Source organism: Mus caroli, unplaced genomic scaffold (assembly GCF_978045245.1).
Source record: "Mus caroli unplaced genomic scaffold, Mus_caroli_1 scaffold_17, whole genome shotgun sequence".
In the NCBI taxonomy this organism is placed as follows: Eukaryota; Metazoa; Chordata; class Mammalia; order Rodentia; family Muridae; genus Mus; species Mus caroli.
Window position 1 is genome coordinate 11,392,940 of NW_028227272.1, and position 21,782 is coordinate 11,414,721.

The 21,782-nt window shown below is 41.1% G+C and overlaps 1 protein-coding gene across 1 annotated transcript in view; it reads left to right on the top strand.

The window, feature by feature from the left end:
* The window catches only part of LOC110312009 (uncharacterized), a 142,245-nt gene that overhangs the window by 90,792 nt on the left and 29,671 nt on the right, over window positions 1–21,782 (top strand). The window contains exon 12 of the mRNA XM_085832137.1: window positions 10,450–10,653. Within this exon, the coding sequence (XP_085688263.1) occupies window positions 10,450–10,653 (204 nt within the window). The remainder of the gene's footprint in view (window positions 1–10,449; window positions 10,654–21,782) is intronic.

Genomic DNA, 21,782 nt, shown 5'->3' on the forward strand with positions numbered 1-21,782 from the left:
AGGATGCATGGGACAATTTCAATATTTTTATATCTGTTGAGGCCTGTTTTGTGACCAATTATGTGGTCAATTTTGGAGAAGGTACCATGAGGTGCTGAGAAGAAGGTATATCCTTTTGTTTTAGGATAGAATGTTCTGTAGATATCTGCCAGATCCATTTGATTCATAATTTCTCTTAGTTTCACTGTGTCCCTGTTTAGTTTCTGTTTCCATGATCTGTCCATTGGTGAAAGTGGTGTGTTGAAGTCTCCCACTATTATTGTATGAGGTGCAATGTGTGCTTTGAGCTTTACTAAAGTTTCTTTAATGAATGTGGCTGCCTTTGTATTTGGAGCATAGATATTCAGGATTGATAGTTCCTCTTGGAGGATTTTACCTTTGATGAGTATGAAGTGTCCCTCCCTGTCTTTTTTAATGACTTTGGGTTGGAAGTCAATCTTATCAGATATTAGAATGGCTACTCCAGCTTGTTTCTTCATGCCATTTGCTTGGAAAATTGTTTTCCAGCCTTTCATTCTGAGGTAGTGTCTATCCTTTTCTCTGAGATGAGTTTCCTGTAAGCAGCAAAATGTTGGGTCTTGTTTGTGTAGCCAGTTTGTTAGTCTATGTCTTTTTATAGGGGAGTTGAGTCCATTGATATTAAGAGATATTAAGGAAAAGTCATTGTTGTTTCCTGTTATTTTTGATGTTAAAGTTGGCATTTTGTTCTTGTGGCTGTCTTCTTTTAGGTTTGTTGAGGGATTACCTTCTTGTTGTTTCTAGGGCGTGGTTCCTGTCCTTGTATTGGTTTTTTTCTGTTATTATCCTTTGAAGGGCTGGATTCGTGGAGAGATAATGTGTGAATTTGGTTTTGTCGTGGAATACTTTGGTTTCTCCATCTATGTTAATTGAGAGTTTGGCTGGGTATAGTAGCCTGGGCTGGAATTTGTGTTCTTTTAGTGTCTGTATAACATCCGTCCAGGATCTTCTGGCTTTCATAGTCTCTGGTGAAAAGTCTGGTGTAATTCTGATATGCTTGCCTTTATATGTTACTTGGCCTTTTTCTCTTACTGCTTTTAGTATTCTATCTTTATTTAGAGCATTTGTTGCTCTGATTATTATGTGTCGGGAGGTATTTCTTTTCTGGTCCAGTCTATTTGGAGTTCTGTAGGCTTCTTGTATGTTCATGGGCATCTCTTTCTTTAGATTTGGGAAGTTTTCTTCTATAATTTTGTTGAAGATGTTTGCTGGTCCTTTGAGTTGAAAATCTTCATTCTCATCCACTCCTATTATCCGTAGGTTTGGTCTTCTCATTGTGTCCTGTATTTCTTGGATGTTTTGAGTTAGGATCTTTTTGCATTTTACATTTTCCTTGATTGTTGTGCCGATGTTCTCTATGGAATCTTCTGCACCTGAGATTCTCTCTTCCATCTCTTGTATTCTGTTGCTGATGCTGGTATCTATGGTTCCAGATTTCTTTCCTAGGGTTTCTATCTCCAGTGTTGCCTCATTTTGGGTTTTCTTTATTTTGTCTACTTCCCTTTTTAGGTCTAGTATGGTTTTGTTCATTTCCATCATCTGTTTGGATGTGTTTTCCTGTTTTTCTGTAAGGACTTCTACCTGTTTGATTATGTTATCATGTTTTTCTTTAAGGATTTGTAACTCTTTAGCAGTGTTCTCCTGCAATTCTTTAAGGGATTTTTGTGCTTCCTCTTTATTGTCTTCTGCCTTTTTAGCAGTGTTCTCCTGCATTTCTTTAAGTGTGTTATTAAAGTCCTTCTTGAAGTCCTCTATCATCATCAGGAGATATGCTTTTAAATCCGTGTCTAGCTTTTCCGGTGTGTTGGGGTGCCCTGGACTGGGCGAAGTGGGGCTGCTGGGTTCTGATGATGGTGAGTGGTCTTGGTTTCTGTTAGTAAGATTATTACGTTTACCTTTCGCCATCTGGTAATCTCTGGGGTTAGTTGTTATCGTTGTCACTATTTAAAGATTGGAGCAGAAGTTGTGTTCCACTCACCAGCAGTCTCTAAATCCTGCGGCGGGGGTCGTGGGTAGCTGACGGTACCCCGGTGCTGGTCCAGCCGGAAGAGGCCTGTGGTCCTACTCAGGCCGTTTTTCTGCTTCCCTAACTAATGCAGTCTCTGGTCCCGCGTGCAATTGGATTGGAGCAGAAGCTGTGTTCCACTCTCCAGAAGTCTTAAGATCCTGTGGTGGGTGTTGTGGGTAGCTGGTGAGTGTCAGCCGACCCTGCACCCCAGCTGCCCCCGTGCTTTTCTGACCGGAAGAGGGTTGTGGCCCTATGTAGGCCGGATTTCTCTCTCCCCAACCAGAGCAGTCTCAGGTTCCGCGTGATTGGACTGGAGCAGAAGCTGTGTTCCACTCACCAGCAGTCCCAAAATCCTGCGGTGGGGGTCGTGGGTAGCTGGCGGGTGTCAGGCAACCCTGCGCTCCCGCTACCCCGGCGCTGATCCGGCCGGATGAGGCCTGTGGCCCTACTCAGGCCGGTTTCTGCTTCCCTAACTAATGCAGTCTCAGGTCCCGCGCAATTGGATTGGAGCAGAAGCTGTGTTCCACTCATCAGCAGTCCCAAAATCCTGCGGCGGGGGTTGTGGGTAGCTGGCGGGTGTCAGGCAACCCTGCGCTCCCCCTAATCCGGCGCTGATCCGTCCGGATGAGGCCTGTGGTCCTACTCAGGCCGGTTTCTGCTTCCCTAACTAATGCAGTCTCAGGTCCCGCGCAATTGGATTGGAGCAGAAGCTGTGCTCCACTCACCAGAAGTCTTAAGATCCTGTGGCGGGTGTTGTGGGTAGCTGGCGAGTGTCAGCAGACCCTGCGCCCCAGCTGCCCCGGTGCTTTTCTGACCGGAAGAGGGTTGTGGCCCTATGTAGGCCGGATTTCTCTCTCCCCAACCAGAGCAGTCTCAGGTCCCGCGTGATTGGACTGGAGCAGAAGCTTTGTTCCACTCACCAGCAGTCCCAAAATCCTGCGGCGGGGGTCGTGGGTAGCTGGCGGGTGTCAGGCAACCCTGCGCTCCCGCTACCCCGGCGCTGATCCGGCCGGATGAGGCCTGTGGTCCTACTCCGGCCGGTTTTCTGCTTCCCTAACTAATGCAGTCTCAGGTCCCGCGCAATTGGATTGGATCAGAAACTGTGTTCCACTCACCAGCAGTCCCAAAATCCTGCGGCGGGGGTCGTGGGTAGCTGGCGGGTGTCAGGCAACCCTGCGCTCCCGCTACCCCGGCGCTGATCCGGCCAGATGAGGCCTGTGGCCCTACTCAGGCCGGTTTCTGCTTCCCTAACTAATGCAGTCTCAGGTCCCGCGCAATTGGATTGGAGCAGAAGCTGTGTTCCACTCACCAGAAGTCTTAAGATCCTGTGGCGGGTGTTGTGGGTAGCTGGCAAGTGTCAGCAGACCCTGCGCCCCAGCTGCCCCGGTGCTTTTCTGACCGGAAGAGCATCAATACATTCTTATCTCCTTGTACAAAACTCTTGTCCAAGTGGATCAAGGACCTCCACATAAAACCAGATGAACTGAAACTAATAGAAAAGAAAGTGGGGGAGAGTCTCGAGGACATGGGCACATGGGAAAATTTCCTGAACAGAGCACTAATAGCTTATGCTCTAAGATCAAGAATTGAGAAATGAGACCTCAAAATTTCAAAGCTTCTGTAAGGCAAAGGACACTGTCAAGAGGACAAAAAGGCAACCAACATATTGGGAAAAGATCTTTACTAATCTTACGTCTGATAGAGGGCCAATATCTAATATATACAAAGAAGATAATAGACTCCAGAGAACCAAAAAGCCTTATTAAAAATGGGGTACACAACTAAACAAAGAATTCTCGGACCAGCATTGGGGTAGCTAGGGCGCAGGGTCGGCTGACACTCGCCAGCTACCCACAACACCTGCCACAGGATCTTAAGACTTCTGGTGAGTGGAACACAGCTTCTGCTCCAATCCAATTGCCCGCGGGACCTGAGACTGCATTAGTTAGGGAAGCAGAAAACCGGCCTGAGTAGGGCCACAAGCCTCTTCGGGTCTGACCAGCACCGGAGTAGCTAGGGTGCAGGATCAGCTGACACCCGCCAGCTACCCACGACACCCGCCACAGGATCTTAAGACTTCTGGTGAGTGGAACACAGCGTCTGCTCCAATCTTTAAACAGTGACAACGATAACAACTAACCCCAGAGATTACCAGATGGCGAAAGGTAAACGTAATAATCTTACTAACAGAAACCAAGACTACTCACCATCATCAGAACCCAGCACCCCCACTTCGCCCAGTCCAGGGCACCCCAACACACCGGAGAAGCTAGACCCGGATCTAAAAGCATATCTCATGATGATGGTAGAGGACATCAAGAAGGACTTTAATAACAAACTTAAAGAAATACAGGAGAACACTGCTAAACAGGTAGAAGACATTAAAGAGGAAGCACAAAAATCCCTTAAAGAATTGCAGGAAAACCAGACCAAACAGGTGATGGAATTGAATAAAACCATCCAAGACCTAAAAAGGGAAGTAGAGACAATGAAGAAAACCCAAATTGAGGCAACGCTGGAGATAGAAACCCTAGGAAAGTAATCTGGAACCATAGATGCAAGCATCAGCAACAGAATACAAGAGATGGAAGAGAGAATCTCAGGTGCAGAAGACTCCATAGAGAACATCGGCACGACAATCAAAGAAAATACAAAATCCAAAAAGATCCTAACTCAAAACATCCAGGAAATCCAGGACAAAATGAGAAGACCAAACCTAGGGATAATAGGAGTAGATGAGAATGAAGATTTTCAACTCAAAGGACCAGCAAATATCTTCAACAAAATTATAGAAGAAAACTTCCCAAACCTAAAGAAAGAGATGCCCATGAACATACAAGAAGCTTACAGAACTCCAAATAGACTGGACCAGAAAAGAAATTCCTTCCGACACATAATAATCAGAACAACAAATGCACTAAATAAAGATAGAATACTAAAAGCAGTAAGGGAAAAAGGTCAAGTAACATATAAAGGCAAGCCTATCAGAATTACACCGGATTTTTCACCAGAGACTATGAAAGCCAGAAGGGCCTGGACAGATGTTATACAGAAACTAAGAGAACACAATTTCCAGCCCAGGCTACTATACCCAGTCAAACTCTCAATTACCATAGATGGAGAAACCAAAGTATTCCACGACAAAACCAAATTCACACATTATCTTTCCACGAATCCAGCCCTTCAAAGGATAATAACAGAAAAAAACCAATACAAGGACAGAAACCACGTCCTAGAAAAAGCAAGAAGGTAATCCCTCAACAAACCTAAAAGAAGACAGCCACAAGAACAGAACACCAACTCTAACAACAAAAATAAAAGGAAGCAACAATTACTTCTCCCTAATATCTCTTAATATCAATGGACTCAACTCCCCGATAAAAAGACATAGACTAACAAACTGGCTACACAAACAGGACCCAACATTTTGCTGCTTACAGGAAACTCATCTCAGAGAAAAAGATAGACACTACTTCAGAATGAAAGGCTGGAAAACAATTTTTCCAAGCAAATGGTAGGAAGAAACAAGCTGGAGTAGCCCTTATAATATCTGATAAGATTGACTTCCAACCCAAAGTCATCAAAAAAGACAAGGAAGGGCACTTCATTCTCATCAAAGGTAAAATCCTCCAAGAGGAACTATCAATTCTGAATATCTATGCTCCAAATACAAGGGCAGCCTCATTCATTAAAGATACTTTAGTAAAGCTCAAAGCACACATTGCACCTCACACAATAATAGTGGGAGACTTCAACACACCACTTTCACCAATGGACAGATCATGGAAGCAGAAACTAAACAGGGACACAGTGAAACTAACAGAGGTTATGAAACAAATGGATCTGACAGATATATACAGAACATTTTATCCTAAAACAAAAGGATATACCTTCTTCTCAGCACCTCATGGTACCTTCTCCAAAATTGACCACATAATTCGTCACAAAACAGGCCTCAACAGATACAAAAATATTGAAATTTTCCCATGTATCCTATCAGATCACCATGGACTAAGACTGACCTTCAATAACAAAATAAATAATAGAAAACCAACACACTCGTGGAAACTAAGCAACACTCTTCTCAATGATACCTTGGTCAAGGAAGGAATAAAGAAAGATATTAAGGACTTTCTGGAGTTTAATGAAAATGAAGACACAACATACCCAAATTTATGGGACACATTGAAAGCATTTCTAAGAGGAAAACTCATAGCTCTGAGTGCCTCCAAAAAGAAACTAGAGAGAGCCCACATTAGCAGCTTGACAACACACCTAAAAGCTCTAGAACGAAAGGAAGCAAATTCACCCAAGAGGAGTAGACGGCAAGAAATAATCAAACTCAGGGGTGAAATCAACCAAGTGGAAACAAGAAGAACAATTCAAAGAATCAACCAATTGACGAGCTGGTTCTTTGAGAAAATCAACAAGATAGATAAACCCTTAGCCAGACTCACTAGAGGGCATAGGGAACTTATTCTAATTAACAAAATCAGAAATGAAAAGGGAGACATAACAACAGACCCTGCAGAAATCCTAAACACTATCAGATCCTTCTACAAAAGGCTATACTCAACAAAACTGGAAAACCTGGATGAAATGGACAAGTTTCTAGACAGATACCAGGTACCAAAGTTAAATCAAGATCAGGTTAATGATCTAAACAGTCCCATATCCCCTAAAGAAATAGAAGCAGTCATTAATAGTCTCCCAACCAAGAAAAGCCCAGGACCAGATGGGTTTAGTGCAGAGTTCTATCAAACCTTCAAAGAAGATCTAATCCCAGTTCTTCACAAACTATTCCACAAAATAGAAACAGAAGGTACTCTACCCAACTCATTCTATGAAGCCACAATTACTCTGATACCTAAACCACATAAAGACCCAACAAAAATAGAGAACTTCAGACCAATTTCCCTTATGAATATTGAGGCAAAAATCCTCATTAAAGTTCTCGCTAACCGAATTCAAGAACACATCAAAACAATCATCCATCCTGACCAAGTAGGTTTCATCCCAGGGATGCAAGGATGGTTCAATATACGAAAATCCATCAATGTAATCCATTATATAAACAAACTCAAAGACAAAAACCACATGATCATCTCGTTAGATGCTGAAAAAGCATTTGACAAAATCCAACACCCATTCATGATAAAAGTCTTGGAAAGATCAGGAATTTAAGGCTCATACCTAACCATGATAAAAGCAATATACAGCAAACCAGTAGTCAATATCAAAGTAAATGGTGAGAAGCTGGAAGCAATCCCACTAAAATCAGGGACTAGACAATGCTGCCCACTCTCTCCCTACCTATTCAACATTGTACTTGAAGTCCTAGCCAGAGCAATTATACAACAAAAGGAGATCAAGGGGATACAAATCGGAAAAGAAGAAGTCAAAATATCACTTTTTTCAGATGATATGATAATATACATAAGTGACCCTAAAAATTCCACCAGAGAACTCCTAAGCCTGATAAATACCTTCGGTGAAGTAGCTGGATATAAAATTAACTCAAGCAAGTCAATGGCCTTTCTGTACACAAAGGATAAACAGGCAGAGAAGGAAATTAGGGAAACAACACCCTTCTCAATAGTCACAAACAACATAAAATACCTTGGTGTGACTCTAACTAAGGAAGTGAAAGATCTGTATGACAAGAACTTCAAGTCCCTGAAGAAAGAAATTAAAGAAGATCTCAGAAGATGGAAAGACCTCCCATGCTCATGGATTGGCAGGATCAACATTGTAAAAATGGCTATCTTACCAAAAGCAATCTACAGATTCAATGCAATCCCCATCAAAATTCCAACTCAATTCTTCAACGAATTAGAAAGGGCAATCTGCAAATTCATCTGGAACAACAAAAAACCTAGGATAGCAAAAACTCTTCTCAAGGATAAAAGAACCTCTGGTGGAATCACCATGCCTGACCTAAAGCTGTACTACAGAGCAATTGTGATAAAAACTGCATCGTACTGGTATAACGACAGACAAGTAGACCAATGGAACAGAATTGAAGACCCTGAGATCAACCCACATACCTATGGTCACTTGATCTTTGACAAGGGAGCAAAAACCATCCAGTGGAAAAAAGACAGCATTTTCAACAAATGGTGCTGGCACAACTGGTGGTTATCATGTAGAAGAATGCGAATTGATCCATTCCTATCTCCTTGTACTAAGGTCAAATCTAAGTGGATTAAGGAACTCCACATAAAACCAGAGACACTGAAACTTATAGAGGAGAAAGTAGGGAAAAGCCTCAAAGATATGGGTACAGGGGAAAAATTCCTGAATAGAACAGCAAAGGCTTGTGCTGTAAGATCGAGAATCGATAAATGGGACCTCACAAAGTTGCAAAGCTTCTGCAAGGCAAAAGACACCGTCAATAAGACAAAAAGACCACCAACAGATTGGGAAAGGATCTTTACCTATCCTAAATCAGATAGGGGACTAATATCCAATATATATAAAGAACTCAAGAAGGTGGACTCCAGAAAATCAAATAACCCCGTTAAAAAATGGCGCTCAGAACTGAACAAAGAATTCTCACCTGAGGAATACCGAATGACAGAGAAGCACCTGAAAAAATGTTCAACATCCTTAATCATCAGGGAAATGCAACTCAAAACAACCCTGAGATTCCACCTCACACCAGTCAGAATGGCTAAGATCAAAAATTCAGGTGACAGCACATGCTGGCGAGGATGTGGAGAAAGAGGAACACTCCTTCATTGTTGGTGGGATTGCAAGCTTGTACAACCACTCTGGAAATCAGTTTGGCGGTTCCTCAGAAAATTGGACATTATACTACCAGAGGATCCAGCAATACCTCTCCTGGGCATATATCCAAAAGATGTTCCAACCGGTACGAAGGACACATGCTCCACTATGTTCATAGCAGCCTTATTTATAATAACCAGAAGCTGGAAAGAACCCAGATGCCCCTCAATAGAGGAATGGATACAGAAAATGTGGTACATTTACACAATGGAGTACTACTCAGCTATTAAAAGGAATGAATTTATGAAATTCCTAGGCAAATGGATGGATCTGGAGGGCATCATCCTGAGTGAGGTAACATATTCACAAAGGAACTCACACAATATGTACTCACTGATAAGTGGATATTAGCCCAAAAACTTAGGATACCCAAGATATAAGATACAATTTGTTAAACGCATGAAACTCAAGAATAACGAAGACCAAAGTGTGGACACTGTGCCCCTTCTTGGAATTGGGAACAAAACACCCATGGAAAGAGTTACAGAGATAAAGTTTGGAGCTGTGAAGAAAGGATGGACCATCTAAAGACTGCCATATCCAGGGATCCATCCCATAATCAGCTTCCAAATGCTGACACCATTGCATACACTAGCAAGATTTTGCTGAAAGGACCCAGATATAGCTGTCTCTTGTGAGACGATGCCGGGGCCTAGCAAACACAGAAGTGGATGCTCACAGTCAGCTATTGAATGGATCACAGGGCCCCCAATGGAGGAGCTAGAGAAAGTACCCATGGAGCTAAAGGGAACTGCAACCCCATAGGTGGAACATTATTATGAACTAACCAGTACCCCAGAGCTTTTGACTCTAGCTGCATTTGTATCAAAAGATGGCCTAGTCGGCCATCACTGGAAAGAGAGGCCCATTGGACTTGCCAACTTTATATGCCCCAGTACAGGGGAATGCCAGGGCCAAAGGTGAGAGTCGGTGGGTAGGGGACTGGGGGGGGGGAGTGTATTGGGGACTTTTTGGATAGCATTGGAAATGTAATTGAGGAAAATACCTAAAAGAAAAATTAAAAAAAAAATAAAGTAGACTCCCAAGTTCTAAAAAAAAAAAAAAAAAAAGAATTCTCAACCGAGGAATATTGAATAGCTGAGAAGCACCTAAAGAAATGTTCAACATCCTTAGTTATCAGGGAAATGCAAGTCAAAACAACCCTGAGATTTCACCTCACACCTGTCAAAATGGCTTAGATCAAAAACTCAGGTGTCAGCAAATGCTGGCAAGGATGTGGAGAAAGAGGAACACTCCTCTACTGCTGGTGGGATCGAAAGCTGGTACAACCAGTCTGGAAATCAGTCTGGGAATTCCTCAGAACACTGGACAGAGTACTACCTGAGGACACAGCTATGTAGCAAAGGATTGCCTTTGGTCCTGTGAAGGCTCGATGCCCCAGTATAAGGGAATGTCAGGGCAGGGAGGCTGGAGTGGGTGGGTCGGAGGGGGAGAACCTTCATAGGAGCAGCGGAAGGGGAGATGGGATAGGGGATTTCTTGGAGGGGAAACCGGGAAAGTGGATAACATTTGAAATGTAAATAAAGAAATAATAAATAACTTTGACATAAAAATTAAAAAAAAATAATAACCTCGGCATAAAAATAAAATTAATTGTTTATTTTCCATTACAGAAAATATCTAAAGACCCAGAAATGGATATAAATAACACTGAGTCTATCTCTACAAAAACTTCAACGAGTTTTTTACATCAGAACATGTTGGTCAGAAGAAGTGTAGAGAACAGAGTTCGAAAACTTTTAGGAAGAAGTGAAGCTAATGTTTGTTCTCAGGAAGTGCCACTACCTATTACCTCTGAAGAACAAACACCCATAAAGGTACTTTCCACTAATTTGGGAAGTGATATACTTGCCTGTGTGCGTGTGCGTGTGTGTGTTTGTGTGTGTGTGTGAAGATGCACATGTGTACTTATGTCTGCAGTATTGCAGATGGTGTCAGAAAAGAGAAGCCCAGCCTCAAAAATGTCTGGTTCCTTCTTCACACCTTCATTCCCGGAAACACCTTGCTAGTCACTTTCTAAGATGTAAATAAAAATAAGTTAAGCTCTGGAAATAAAAATTCAGAAACTTGACATACTTTTAACACGTCAAGAGAAGTCATCAAAATAGAGGTAATAAATAATAAAGACTCCTAAAGTAGTTACAGTTAACATGAAAATAACATGTTTGTGCTTTAGATCTATATATTTTATGTACATGGATGTTTTGCCTGCATTCTATCTATGTGTGTGTCTATTGCCCACAGAGGTCAAATGAGGGCATTGTATGCCCAGTAATCAGACTTACACGTGGTTGTCAGTTACCATGTGGAAGCTCCGAATTGAACCGAGGTTCTCTGCAAGAGCCACAAGTGTTCTAAACTACTGAGCCATACCATGGCTCCCAGAACAAATATGTTTGATATAGAAATGATTACAGTATAAGTGAAGATATAAGAAATAAGTAACCATTCTTAGGATTTTTGCTGACCTCTTGGAGCTCTGGCATCCCTATCTTGCTAGTTTTACACATGGAAATCCAGAGAATATATGGCAATAAGAACAGCAATAGGAAGCTGGGCCTGTTGCACATACCTTTAATCCCAGCACTCAGGAGACAGCAGCAGTCATGTCTCTGTGAGGACAAAGACAGCCTAGTCTAATTTATTTGGCAGAATCAAAGGTAACGTACATATGTGCCATTGCAGAAATGTGGGGGTAAAAAGGATGATTTATGTTCGTCAGTTATCTCCTCAGACCATGTCAGTCTCAGGGATCAATCAAATTTGGGTTGTCAATCTTGCTAGCAAGTACCTTTATCCACTTAGCCATCTCATGGACCTGATTTATACTCTGACTAAAAATATTTTAGTATTAAAACACACACACACACACACACACACACACACACACACACACACACACATACACACACACCACAAACACAGAGGCTTGTGTGTTTGTACACTTGGTTCCTGTCTTGGGTAATTGTTTAACCTTTGGATATGGCCTACCTTCTAGAAGAAGGTTGCCTATGATGAATTTTAATGGTCATCAACACTTCTGGCACCTTTCTGAGATGTCTGCTTCCTGGTCTACAACAACTGACCACTGACACAGACCCAGCCAACCTGTTTGCCTTCTGCACTGTCATATACTGAAATTTCTGGCAGCCATGAGATTTCCTTCATTAAGTAATTTCTTAATGAAGAGTTTTGTCAAAGCAACTAAAAAAGTAATATCCTTTTTTTTTTTCTGTTTTAAAGCTCACTTAGAAGGTAGAAAGCAAGCAGAAGAGATAGCTATTTTTTCAGACCACTTACATCAAATGGTCATCACTGCAACTAGCTAATTGCCTTGAAGCATCTAAGCTCCACATTAGGGAAAAAGGGGGGCACATTAGACATAATTATTACACCCAATGAAACCATTAGTTACTTTGCTTTTAATATGGTCAGAAATCAAAGCTAAATCTTTCTTTGAAGTGTAATTCAATTTGTTTTTGAAAATTTATATTTGCTATTTTATATGTGGTTGCTTGAATGAAATGGACCTGATAGACTCATAGAGAGTGGCACAATTAGGACGTGTGTCTTTGTTAGAGTATGTGTGGTCTTGTTGGAGGAAGATATCTCTGGGTGTGTGCAAAGACATCTCTTTGTGGTTTTAGAAACTCAAGCCAGTCTCAGTGTTTGTTTCTCTTCTTGCTGCCTGATGAACTGGACATGGCAATCTCAATTACCTTCCAGCACTCTATGTGCCTGAGTGTTGCCGTGCTTTCTGTAATGACGATACTAGACTAAACCTCTGAACCTTTAAGCTAGCACAAATTAAATATTTTCCTTTAAAAAAGTTGCTATGGTCATGGAGTATTGTCACAGCAATAAAGACTTAACTAAGACAATATGTGGTTACATTCAGTAATGTTTAGTAAAAGGGAACTTATTAGGGAGATAGATCTCAAGTGCTTTTATTAAAAAAAAAAAACATATAAAAAACACCACCTGAGCCAAAGACATGTTAGGTAATATATAGTTAACAAACTGTCTATTGGCAGGCATCTTGTCCTCAATCCCTGATGATTGAAGAAGGAAATTTTAGAGTATATTTAGGTTACTTAAAGACTTATTAAGGGACTGGAGTGATGGCTCGGAGGGTCAGAGCACATACTGTCCTGTTACAAGACCCAAGTCCCAATTCTAGCATAGATGTCAGAAGACTCATAACTGCCTGGAACTCCAGGATCAGAGAATGCAACATCTCAGGCCTCCATAGGCAAATGTATTCATGCCACCCAAATCATTTTAAAAAATCAATCTTAAAAGTACACGTGAATATCAGAGAAATATTTTTGTTCCATTTTTACCTCTAGTACCAAGTTTGACATTTATTTCAAATTTCCAGTAAAGACTTTTTTATTTTAGGTAAAAAATAAGATGTATAGATTAGAAACATTTGATAAACATAAACTATTTTTTTTATTTTTAATTAGATATATTCTTTATTTACATTTCAAATGTTATCCCCTTTCCTAGTTTCTCCTCCAAAAGTCCACTCCCCCCTCCCCAGCTCCCCAACCCACCCACTCCCATTCCTGGTCCTGGCATTCCCCTATACTGGGGCATAGAGCCTTCACAGGACCAAGGGCCACTCCTCCCATAGATGACCAAGTAGGCCATCCTCTGCTACATATATAGCTAGAGCCACGAGTTCCACCATGTGTTTTCTTTGATTGGTGGTATAGTTCCAAGGAGTTCTGAGGGTACTGGTTAGTACATATTGATGTTCCTTCCATGGGGCTTCAGTCCCCTTCAGCTCCCTGGGTACTTCTCTGGCTCCTTCATTGGGGACCTTGTGTTCTGTCCAATCAATGACTGTGAGCATCCACTTCTGTATTTGCCAGGCTCTGGTAGAGCCTCACAGGAGAAAGCTGTACCAGGCTCCTGTCAGCAGGCTCTTGTTGGCATCTGCCTAAAGTCTGGTTTTGGTGGTTGTTTATAGGGTGGACCCCCAAGTGGGGCAGTCTCTGGATGGTTGTTCCTTCAGGCTCTGCTCCAAACTTTGTCTCTGTAATGGTTTCCATGGGTATTTTGTTCCCCATACTAAGAAGGAACAATGTATCCACACTTTGGTTTTCTTTCTTCTTGAGTTTCATGTGTTTTGCAAATTGTGTCTTGGGTATTCTAAATTTCTGGGCTAATATCCACTTCTCAGTGAGTGCATATCATGCGTGTTCTTTTGTGATTGGGTTACCTCACTCAGGATAATATCCTCCAGATCCATCCATTTGCCTAAGAATTTCATAAATTTATTGTTTTTAATAGCTGAGTAGTACTCCATTGTGTAAATGTACCACACTTTCTGTATCCATTCTTCTGTTGAGGGACATCTGGGTTCTTTCCAGCTTCTGGCTATTATAAATAAGGCTGCTATGAACATAGTAGAGCATGTGTCCTTATTACCAGTTGGAACATCTTCTGGGTATATATATGCCCAGGAGAGATATTGCTGGATCTTCTGGTAGTACTATGTCAAATTTTCTGAGGAAATGCCAGACTGATTTCCAGAGTGGTTGTATAAGCTTGCAATCCCACAAGCAATGGAGGAGTGTTCTGCTTTCTCCATATCCTTGCCTTCATCTGCTGTCACCTGAATTTTTGATCTTAGCCATTCTGACTGGTGTGAGGTGGAATCTCAGGGTTGTTTTGATTTGCATTTCCCTGATAACTAAGGATGTTGAACATTTTTTCAAGTGCTTCTCAGTCCTTTGGTATTCCTCAGTTGAGAAAAATTTACTTTTTTAGCTCTGTACTGCATATTTAATAGGGTTATTTGATTTTCTGGAGTCCATCTTCTTGAGTTCTTTATATATATTGGATATTAGTCCCCTATCAGATTTAGGATTGGTAAAGAACATTCCCAATCTTTTGGTGGCCTTTTTGTCTTATTGACGGTGTCTTATGCCTTGCAGAAGCTTTGCAATTTTATGAGGTTCCATTTGTCAATTCTCGATCATACAGCACAAGCCATTGCGGTTCTGTTCAGGAATTTTCCCCCTGTGCCCATATCTTCAAGGCTTTTCCCCACTTTCTCTTCTATAAGTTTCAGAGCCTCTGGTTTTATGTGGAGTTCCTTGATCCACTTAGACTTGAGCTTTGTACAAGGAGATAAGAATGGATCAATTCACATTCTTCTACATATTAATCGCCAGTTGTGCCAGCACCATTTGTTGAAAATGCTGTCTTTTTTTTTCCACTGGATGGTTTTAACTCCCTTGTCAAAGATCAAGTGGCCATAGGTGTGTGGGTTCATTTCTGGGTCTTCAATTCTACTCGATTGATCTACCTGTCTGTCGCTATACCAGGACCATGCAGTTTTTTATCACAATTGCTCTGTAGTAGAGCTTTAGGTCAGGCATGGTGATTCCACCAGAGGTTCTTTTATTGTTGAGAATAGTTTGAGCCATCCTAGGTTTTTTGTTATTCCAGATGAATTTGCAAATTGCCTTTTCTAACTTGGTGAAGAATTGAGTTGGAATTTTGATGGGGATTGCATTGAATCTGTAGACTGATTTTGGCAAGATAGCCATTTTTACTGTATTAACTTGCCAATCCATGAGCATGGGAGATCTTTTCATCTTCTGAGATCTTGTTTGATTTCTTTCTTCAGAGACCTGAAGTTCTGATCATATAGATCTTTCACTTCCTTAGTTAGAGTCACACCAAGGTATTTTATATTATTTGTGACTATTGAGAAGGGTGTTGTTTCCCTAATTTCTTTCTCAGCCTGTTTATCCTTTGTGTAGAGAAAGGCCACTGATTTGTTTGAGTTAATTTTATATCCAGGTACTGCACTGAAGCTGTTTATCAGGTTTAGGAGTTCTTTGGTAGAATTTTTTGGGTCACTTATATATTATCATATCATCTGCAAATAGTGATATTTTGACTTCTTCCTTTCCAATTTGTATCCCTTCGATCTCCTTTTGTTGTCTAATTGCTCTGCCTAGGTCTTCAAGTACTATATTGAATAGGTAGGGAGAAAGTGGGCAGCTCTGCCTCGTCCATGATTTTAGTGGGATTGCTTCAAGTTTCTTTCCACTAAGTTTGATGTGGGCTAGTGGTTTGCTGTATATTTCTTTCATTATGTTTAGCTATGGGCTTGAATTCCTGATCTTTCCAAGACTTTTATATCATGAATGGGTGTTGGATTTTGTGAAATTCTTTCTCAGCATCTAATGAGATGATTATGTGGTTTTTGTCATTAAGTTTGTTTATATAGTGGAGTATGTTGATGGATTTCCGTATATTAAACTATCCCTGCATCCCTGGAATGAAACCTACTTGATCATGATGGATGATCGTTTTGATGTGTTCTTGGATTCGGTTTGTGAGAATTTTATTGAGTATTTTGCATTGACATTCATAAGAGAAATTGGTCTGAAGTTCTCTTTTTTTGTTGGATCTTTGTGTGGTCTATGTATCAGAGTAATTGAGGCTTCATAGAGTGAATTGGGTAGAGTACCTTCTGTTTCTATTTTGTGGAATAGTTTGAGGAGAGTTGGAATTAGGTCTTCATTGAAGGTCTGATAGAACTCTGTAATAAACCCATCTGGAGCTGGGCTTTTTTTGGTTGGGACACTATTAATGACTGTGTCTATTTTTTTTTAGGGGATATGGGACTGTTTAGGTCATTAATCTGATCCTGATTTAACTTAGGTACCTGGTATCTGTCTAGAAAATTATCCCTTTCATCCAGGTTTTCCAGTTTTGTTGAGTATAGCCTTTTGTAGAAGGATCTGATGGTGTTTTGGATTTCTTCAGGATCTGTTGTTATGTCTCCTTTTTCATTTCTGATTTTGTTAATTGGGATACTGTCCCTGTGGCCTCTAGTTAGTCTGGCTAAGGGTTTATCTATCTTGTTGATTTTCTCAAAATACCAGCTCCTGGTTTGGTTGATTCTTTGAATAGTTCTTTTTGTTTCCACTTGGTTGATTTCAGCCCTGAGTTTGATTATTTCCTGCCATCTACTCCTTTTGGGTGAATTTGCTTCCTTTTGTTCTAGAGCTTTTAGGTGTGCTGTCAAGCTGGTAGTGTGTGCTCTCTCTAGTTTCTTTTTGGTGGCACTCAGAGCTATAAGTTTTCCTCTTAGGACTGCTTTCATCGTGTACCATAGGTTTGGGTATATTGTGGCTTAATTTTCATTAAACTCTAAAAAGTTTTTAATCTCTTTCTTTATTCTTCCTTGACCAAGTTATCATTGAGTAGAGTGTTGTTCAGTTTCCATGTGAATGTTGGCTTTCTGTTATTTATGCTGCTATTGAAGATCAGCCTTAGTCCGTGATGATCTGATAGGATGCATGGGATAATTTCAAATATCTTTGTATCTATCAAGGACTGTTTTTTGACCTGTTATATGGTCAATTTTGGCGAAGGTACCATAAAGTGCTGAGAGGAAGGTATATCCTTTTGTTTTAGGGTAAAATGTTCTGTAGATATCTGTTAAATCCATTTGTTTCTTAACTTCTTTTAGTTTCACTGTGTCTTTTTTAGTTTCTGTTTCTAGGATCTGTCCATTGATGAGAATGGGGTGTAAAAAGTCTCCCACTATTATTGTGTGAGGTGCAATGTGTGCTTTGAGCTTTACTAAAGTTTCTTTAATGAATGTGGATGCCCTTAAGCATAGATATTCAGAATTGAGAGTTCCTCTTGGAAGATTTTATCTTTGATGATTATGAAGTGCCCCTTCTTGTCTTTTTTGATAACTTTGGATTAGAAGTTGATTTTATTTGATATTTAAACGATATTTGCTTGTTTCTTTGGACCACTTGCTTGGAAAATTATTTTCCAGCCTTTTACTCTGAGTTAGTGTCTGTCTTTGTCCCCAAGGTGGGTTTCCTGTATGTACCAAAATGTTGGGTCCTGTTTATGTAGCTAGTCTGCTAGTCTATGTCTTTTTATTGGGGAACTGAGTCCATTGATATGAAGAGATATTAAGGGAAAGTAATTGTTGCTTCCTATTATTTTTGTTGTTACAGTTGGCATTCTGTTCTTGCGTCTATCTTCTTTTAGGTTTGTTGAAGGATTACTTTCTTGCTTTTTCTAGGGCGTCATTTCCCTCCTTGTGTTGGAATTTTCCCTTTATTATCCTTTGAAGGACTGGATTCGTGGAACGATATTGTGTGAATTTGGTTTTGTCACGGGATATTTTGGTTTCTCCATATATGGTAATTGAGAGTTTTGCTGGGTATAGTAGCCTGGGCTGGCATTTGTGTTCTCTTAGTGTCTATATAACATCTGTCCAGGATCTTCTGGCTTTCATAGTCTTGGGTGAGAAATCTGGTGTAATTCTAATATGTTTGCCTTTATATCTCTCTTGACCTTTTCCCCTTACTGCTTTTAATATTCTATCCTTATTTAGTGTATTTGTTGTTCTGATTATTATGTGTCAGGAGGAATTTCTTCTCTGGTCTAGTCTATTTGGAATTCTGTAGGCTTCTTGTATGTTCATGGTCATCTCTTTCTTTAGGTTAGGGAAGCTTTCTTCTATAATTTTGTTGAAGATATTTACTGGCCCTTTAAGGTGAAAATCTTCATTCTCATCTATACCTATTATCTTTAGGGTTGATCATCTCATTGTGTCCTAGATTTCCTGAATGTTTTGAGTTAGGATCTTTTTTCATTTTCTTTGATTATTGTGTCCATGTTTTCTATGGACTCTTCTGCACTTGAGATTCTCTCTTCCATCCCTTGTATTCTGTTGCTGATGCTCACATCTATGGTTCCTGATTTCTTTCCTAGGGTTTCTATCTCCAGAGTTGTCTCCCTTTGGGTTTTCTTTATTGTTTCTACTTCCACTTTTAGATCATGGATGGTTTTGTTCAGTTCTTTCATCTGTTTGGTATTGTGTTCCTCCAACTCTCTAAGGGATACTTTGCTTCCTCTTTAAAGGCTTCTAGCTGTTTACCTGTGTTTTCCTGTATTTCCTTCTAAAAGTCCTCCATCGTCATCATGAGAAGTGACTTTAGATCCATGTCTTGTTTTTCTGGTGTGATGTTGTATCCAGGACTTGCTGTGGTGGTATAGTTTGGTTCTGATGATGCCATGTAACCTTGGTTTATGTTGCTTCTGTTCTTACACTTGCCTCTTGCCATCTGATTATCTCAAGTGCTTGCTGCCCTCAATATATCTGATTGGAGCCTGTCCTTCCTATATTCCCGGTTGATTCAGGACTCCTCAGAGTCCAGCTTTCTCTGTGATCCTGTGATTCTGGGCTCCTGTGAACCTGAGATTCTGGGTGTGTCACAGTTGTTGGCAGTCAAGCTTCCTCTGAGACTCTGAGATACTAGTGTGACCAACCTTCTGTTATCCTAGGATCCCGGAATCCTAAGATCCTGGGCGTGTTACAGCTCCTGGAAGTGATGTCTCCTCTGAGGACTGGGGGACTGTCTGTTGTGTTCGAAACCAAGGTATACCAGTACAGATCAGGAGGAACATGAGATGCTGGTCAGGTAGGACTCCCGTGTCCTTGCTCCTGCTGTCACAAGCCCGTCACCATTGGATTGGAACCAATGTTCTGTTCCAACCACTGGTGATCTTAAGATCGAGTGGAGAGTCCTCTGGGACTGTCTGCCGATTTGCGCCCAAGGTGACCTGGAGCTGGCGCTGACCGGAAGGGACTTGTGCCCCTCCCTGGTCAGGCAAGTTTTCTGCTTCCCTGCTGCTGATTCAGGTCCAGCATTGGAACCGATGTTGTGTTCCCCTCACCAGAGATCCTAAGATCTTGTGGAGAGTCCTCTGGGGACTGTGGGACTGTTGGCAGAGTTCTCACTCAAGGGGACCCAGAGTTGACACCCACAGGAAGTGCAACATAAACTATTTTAATCACTGGTGATTTCAAGATAAATTTTATTTTTAGAAACACCATAGACTTAAGGCCAATTTATTATTTTTTTTCTTTTTGAAAAAATTAATTGTTTTATTTGTTCACATTTAAAATGATATCCCCCTTCCTGGTTAACCCTCAATAACACCCCTGTCTCATTCCCCCTCTCCCTCCTCCCCTTTCCCTCTATAAGGGCACTCCTCTACCCACTCACCCATTCCAACCTCACCACTCTAGCAATCCCCTATGCTCGACATCAAGGCTCCACAGGACCAAGGGCCTCCCCTTCCATTGATGTCAGATAAGGTTACCCGCAGCTACATATGTATCTGGAGCCATGGATTCCTTACTCTGGTTGGTGGTTTAGTCTCTGGGACCTCTGGGTGATCTGGTTAGTTGATATTGTTCTTCCTATGGGATTGCAATCCTCTTCAGCTCCTTCAGTCCTTCACCTAGCTCTTCTGTTGGGGTCTTTGTACTCAGTCCAATGGTTGGCTGTGAGTATCTGCATCTGTATTTGTCAGGTTCTGGTAGAACCTCTCAGGGAACAGCCATAACAGGCTCCTGCCAGCAAATGATTCTTGGCACCAGCAATAGTGTCGGGGTTCTTTGTCTGAAAATGGGATAGTCTCTGGAAAATGAAAATGTGGGGCAGTCTCTGGATGACCTTTCCTTCAGTCTCTGTTTCTTTTCTTTTCTTTTCTTTTCTTTTCTTTTCTTTTCTTTTCTTTTCTTTTCTTTTCTGTTCTGTTCTTCTCTTCTCTTCTCTTCTCTTCTCTTCTCTTCTCTTCTCTTCTCTTCTCTTCTCTTCTCTTCTCTTCTCTTTTCTTTTGTCTCTGTCTTTCCTTTGCACAGGAACAATTCTGGGTTAAAAATTTTGAGATGGGTGGGTGGCGCCATCCCTCAGCTGGGGGCCATGCCTATCTGTTGGAGGTGGTCTACCTCCACTTTGTTGGGTATTTTGGTTAAAGTCATCACCAGTGGATAATGGAAGCCTCTTGTTTCCCAGGTGTCTGAGACATTCTAGTGGCTATTCCCAGTTCCCCATCACCCACTGCTACATATTTGATTTCCTGACCCTCCATACTTCTCTCCTGTTGCTTCGTATACCTGATCCTGCCCCCATTTCATTCCCCTTCCTCTCTCCCTCACAGGTCCCTCCCTTCCTTTACCTCCTTCGATTATTTTGTTAAATCTTCTCCGTAGGATTGAAGCATCCAAACTTTGATCTTCCTTCTTCTTAAGCTCCATATGGTTTGTGGGTTATATCATGGGTATTCTGAACCTTTGGGCTAATATCCACTTGTCAGTGAGTACATACGACATGTGTTCTTTTGTGTCTGGGTTACCTCATTCAGGATGATATTTTCTAGTTCTATCCATTTGCATGAAAATTTCATGAAGTCATTGTTTTAAATAGCTGAGTAGTATTCCATTATGTAAATGTACCACATCTTCTGTATTTATTCTTCTGTTGAAGGACATCTGGGTTGTTTCCAGCAATTATAAATAAAGCTGCTATGAACATAGTGGAACAAGTGCCCTTGTTATACATTGGAACCTCTTTTGGATATATGCCAAGTAGTGGTAGAGCTGGGTCTTGAGGTAGAACTATTTCCAGTTTTCTGAGGAACAGCCAGATTGATTTTCAAATGGGTTTTCCAGCTCGTTATGCTATCAGCAATGGAGGAGTGTTCCTTTCTTCACATCCTCACCAGCATCTGCTGTCATCTATGTTTTTGATCTTACCCATTCTGATTGGTGTGATATGGAATCTCAGGATTATTTTGATTTGTATTTACCTGATGACTAAGGATGTTGAACATTTCTTTTTTCTTTTATAGAATATTTTATGTATTTACATTTCAAAAATTATCCACGTTCCCGGTTTCCCTTCCCAGAAACCCTCTATCCCATTCCCCTCCCCCTGCTCCTATGAAGGTTCTCCTCCTCCAACATACCCACTCCAGCCTCCCTGCCCTGACATTCCCTTATACTGGGGCATCGAGCTTTCGCAGGACCAAAGGCAATCCTCTGCTACATAGCTGGGTCCTCAGGTAGTACTATGTTCAATGTTCTGTGGAATTG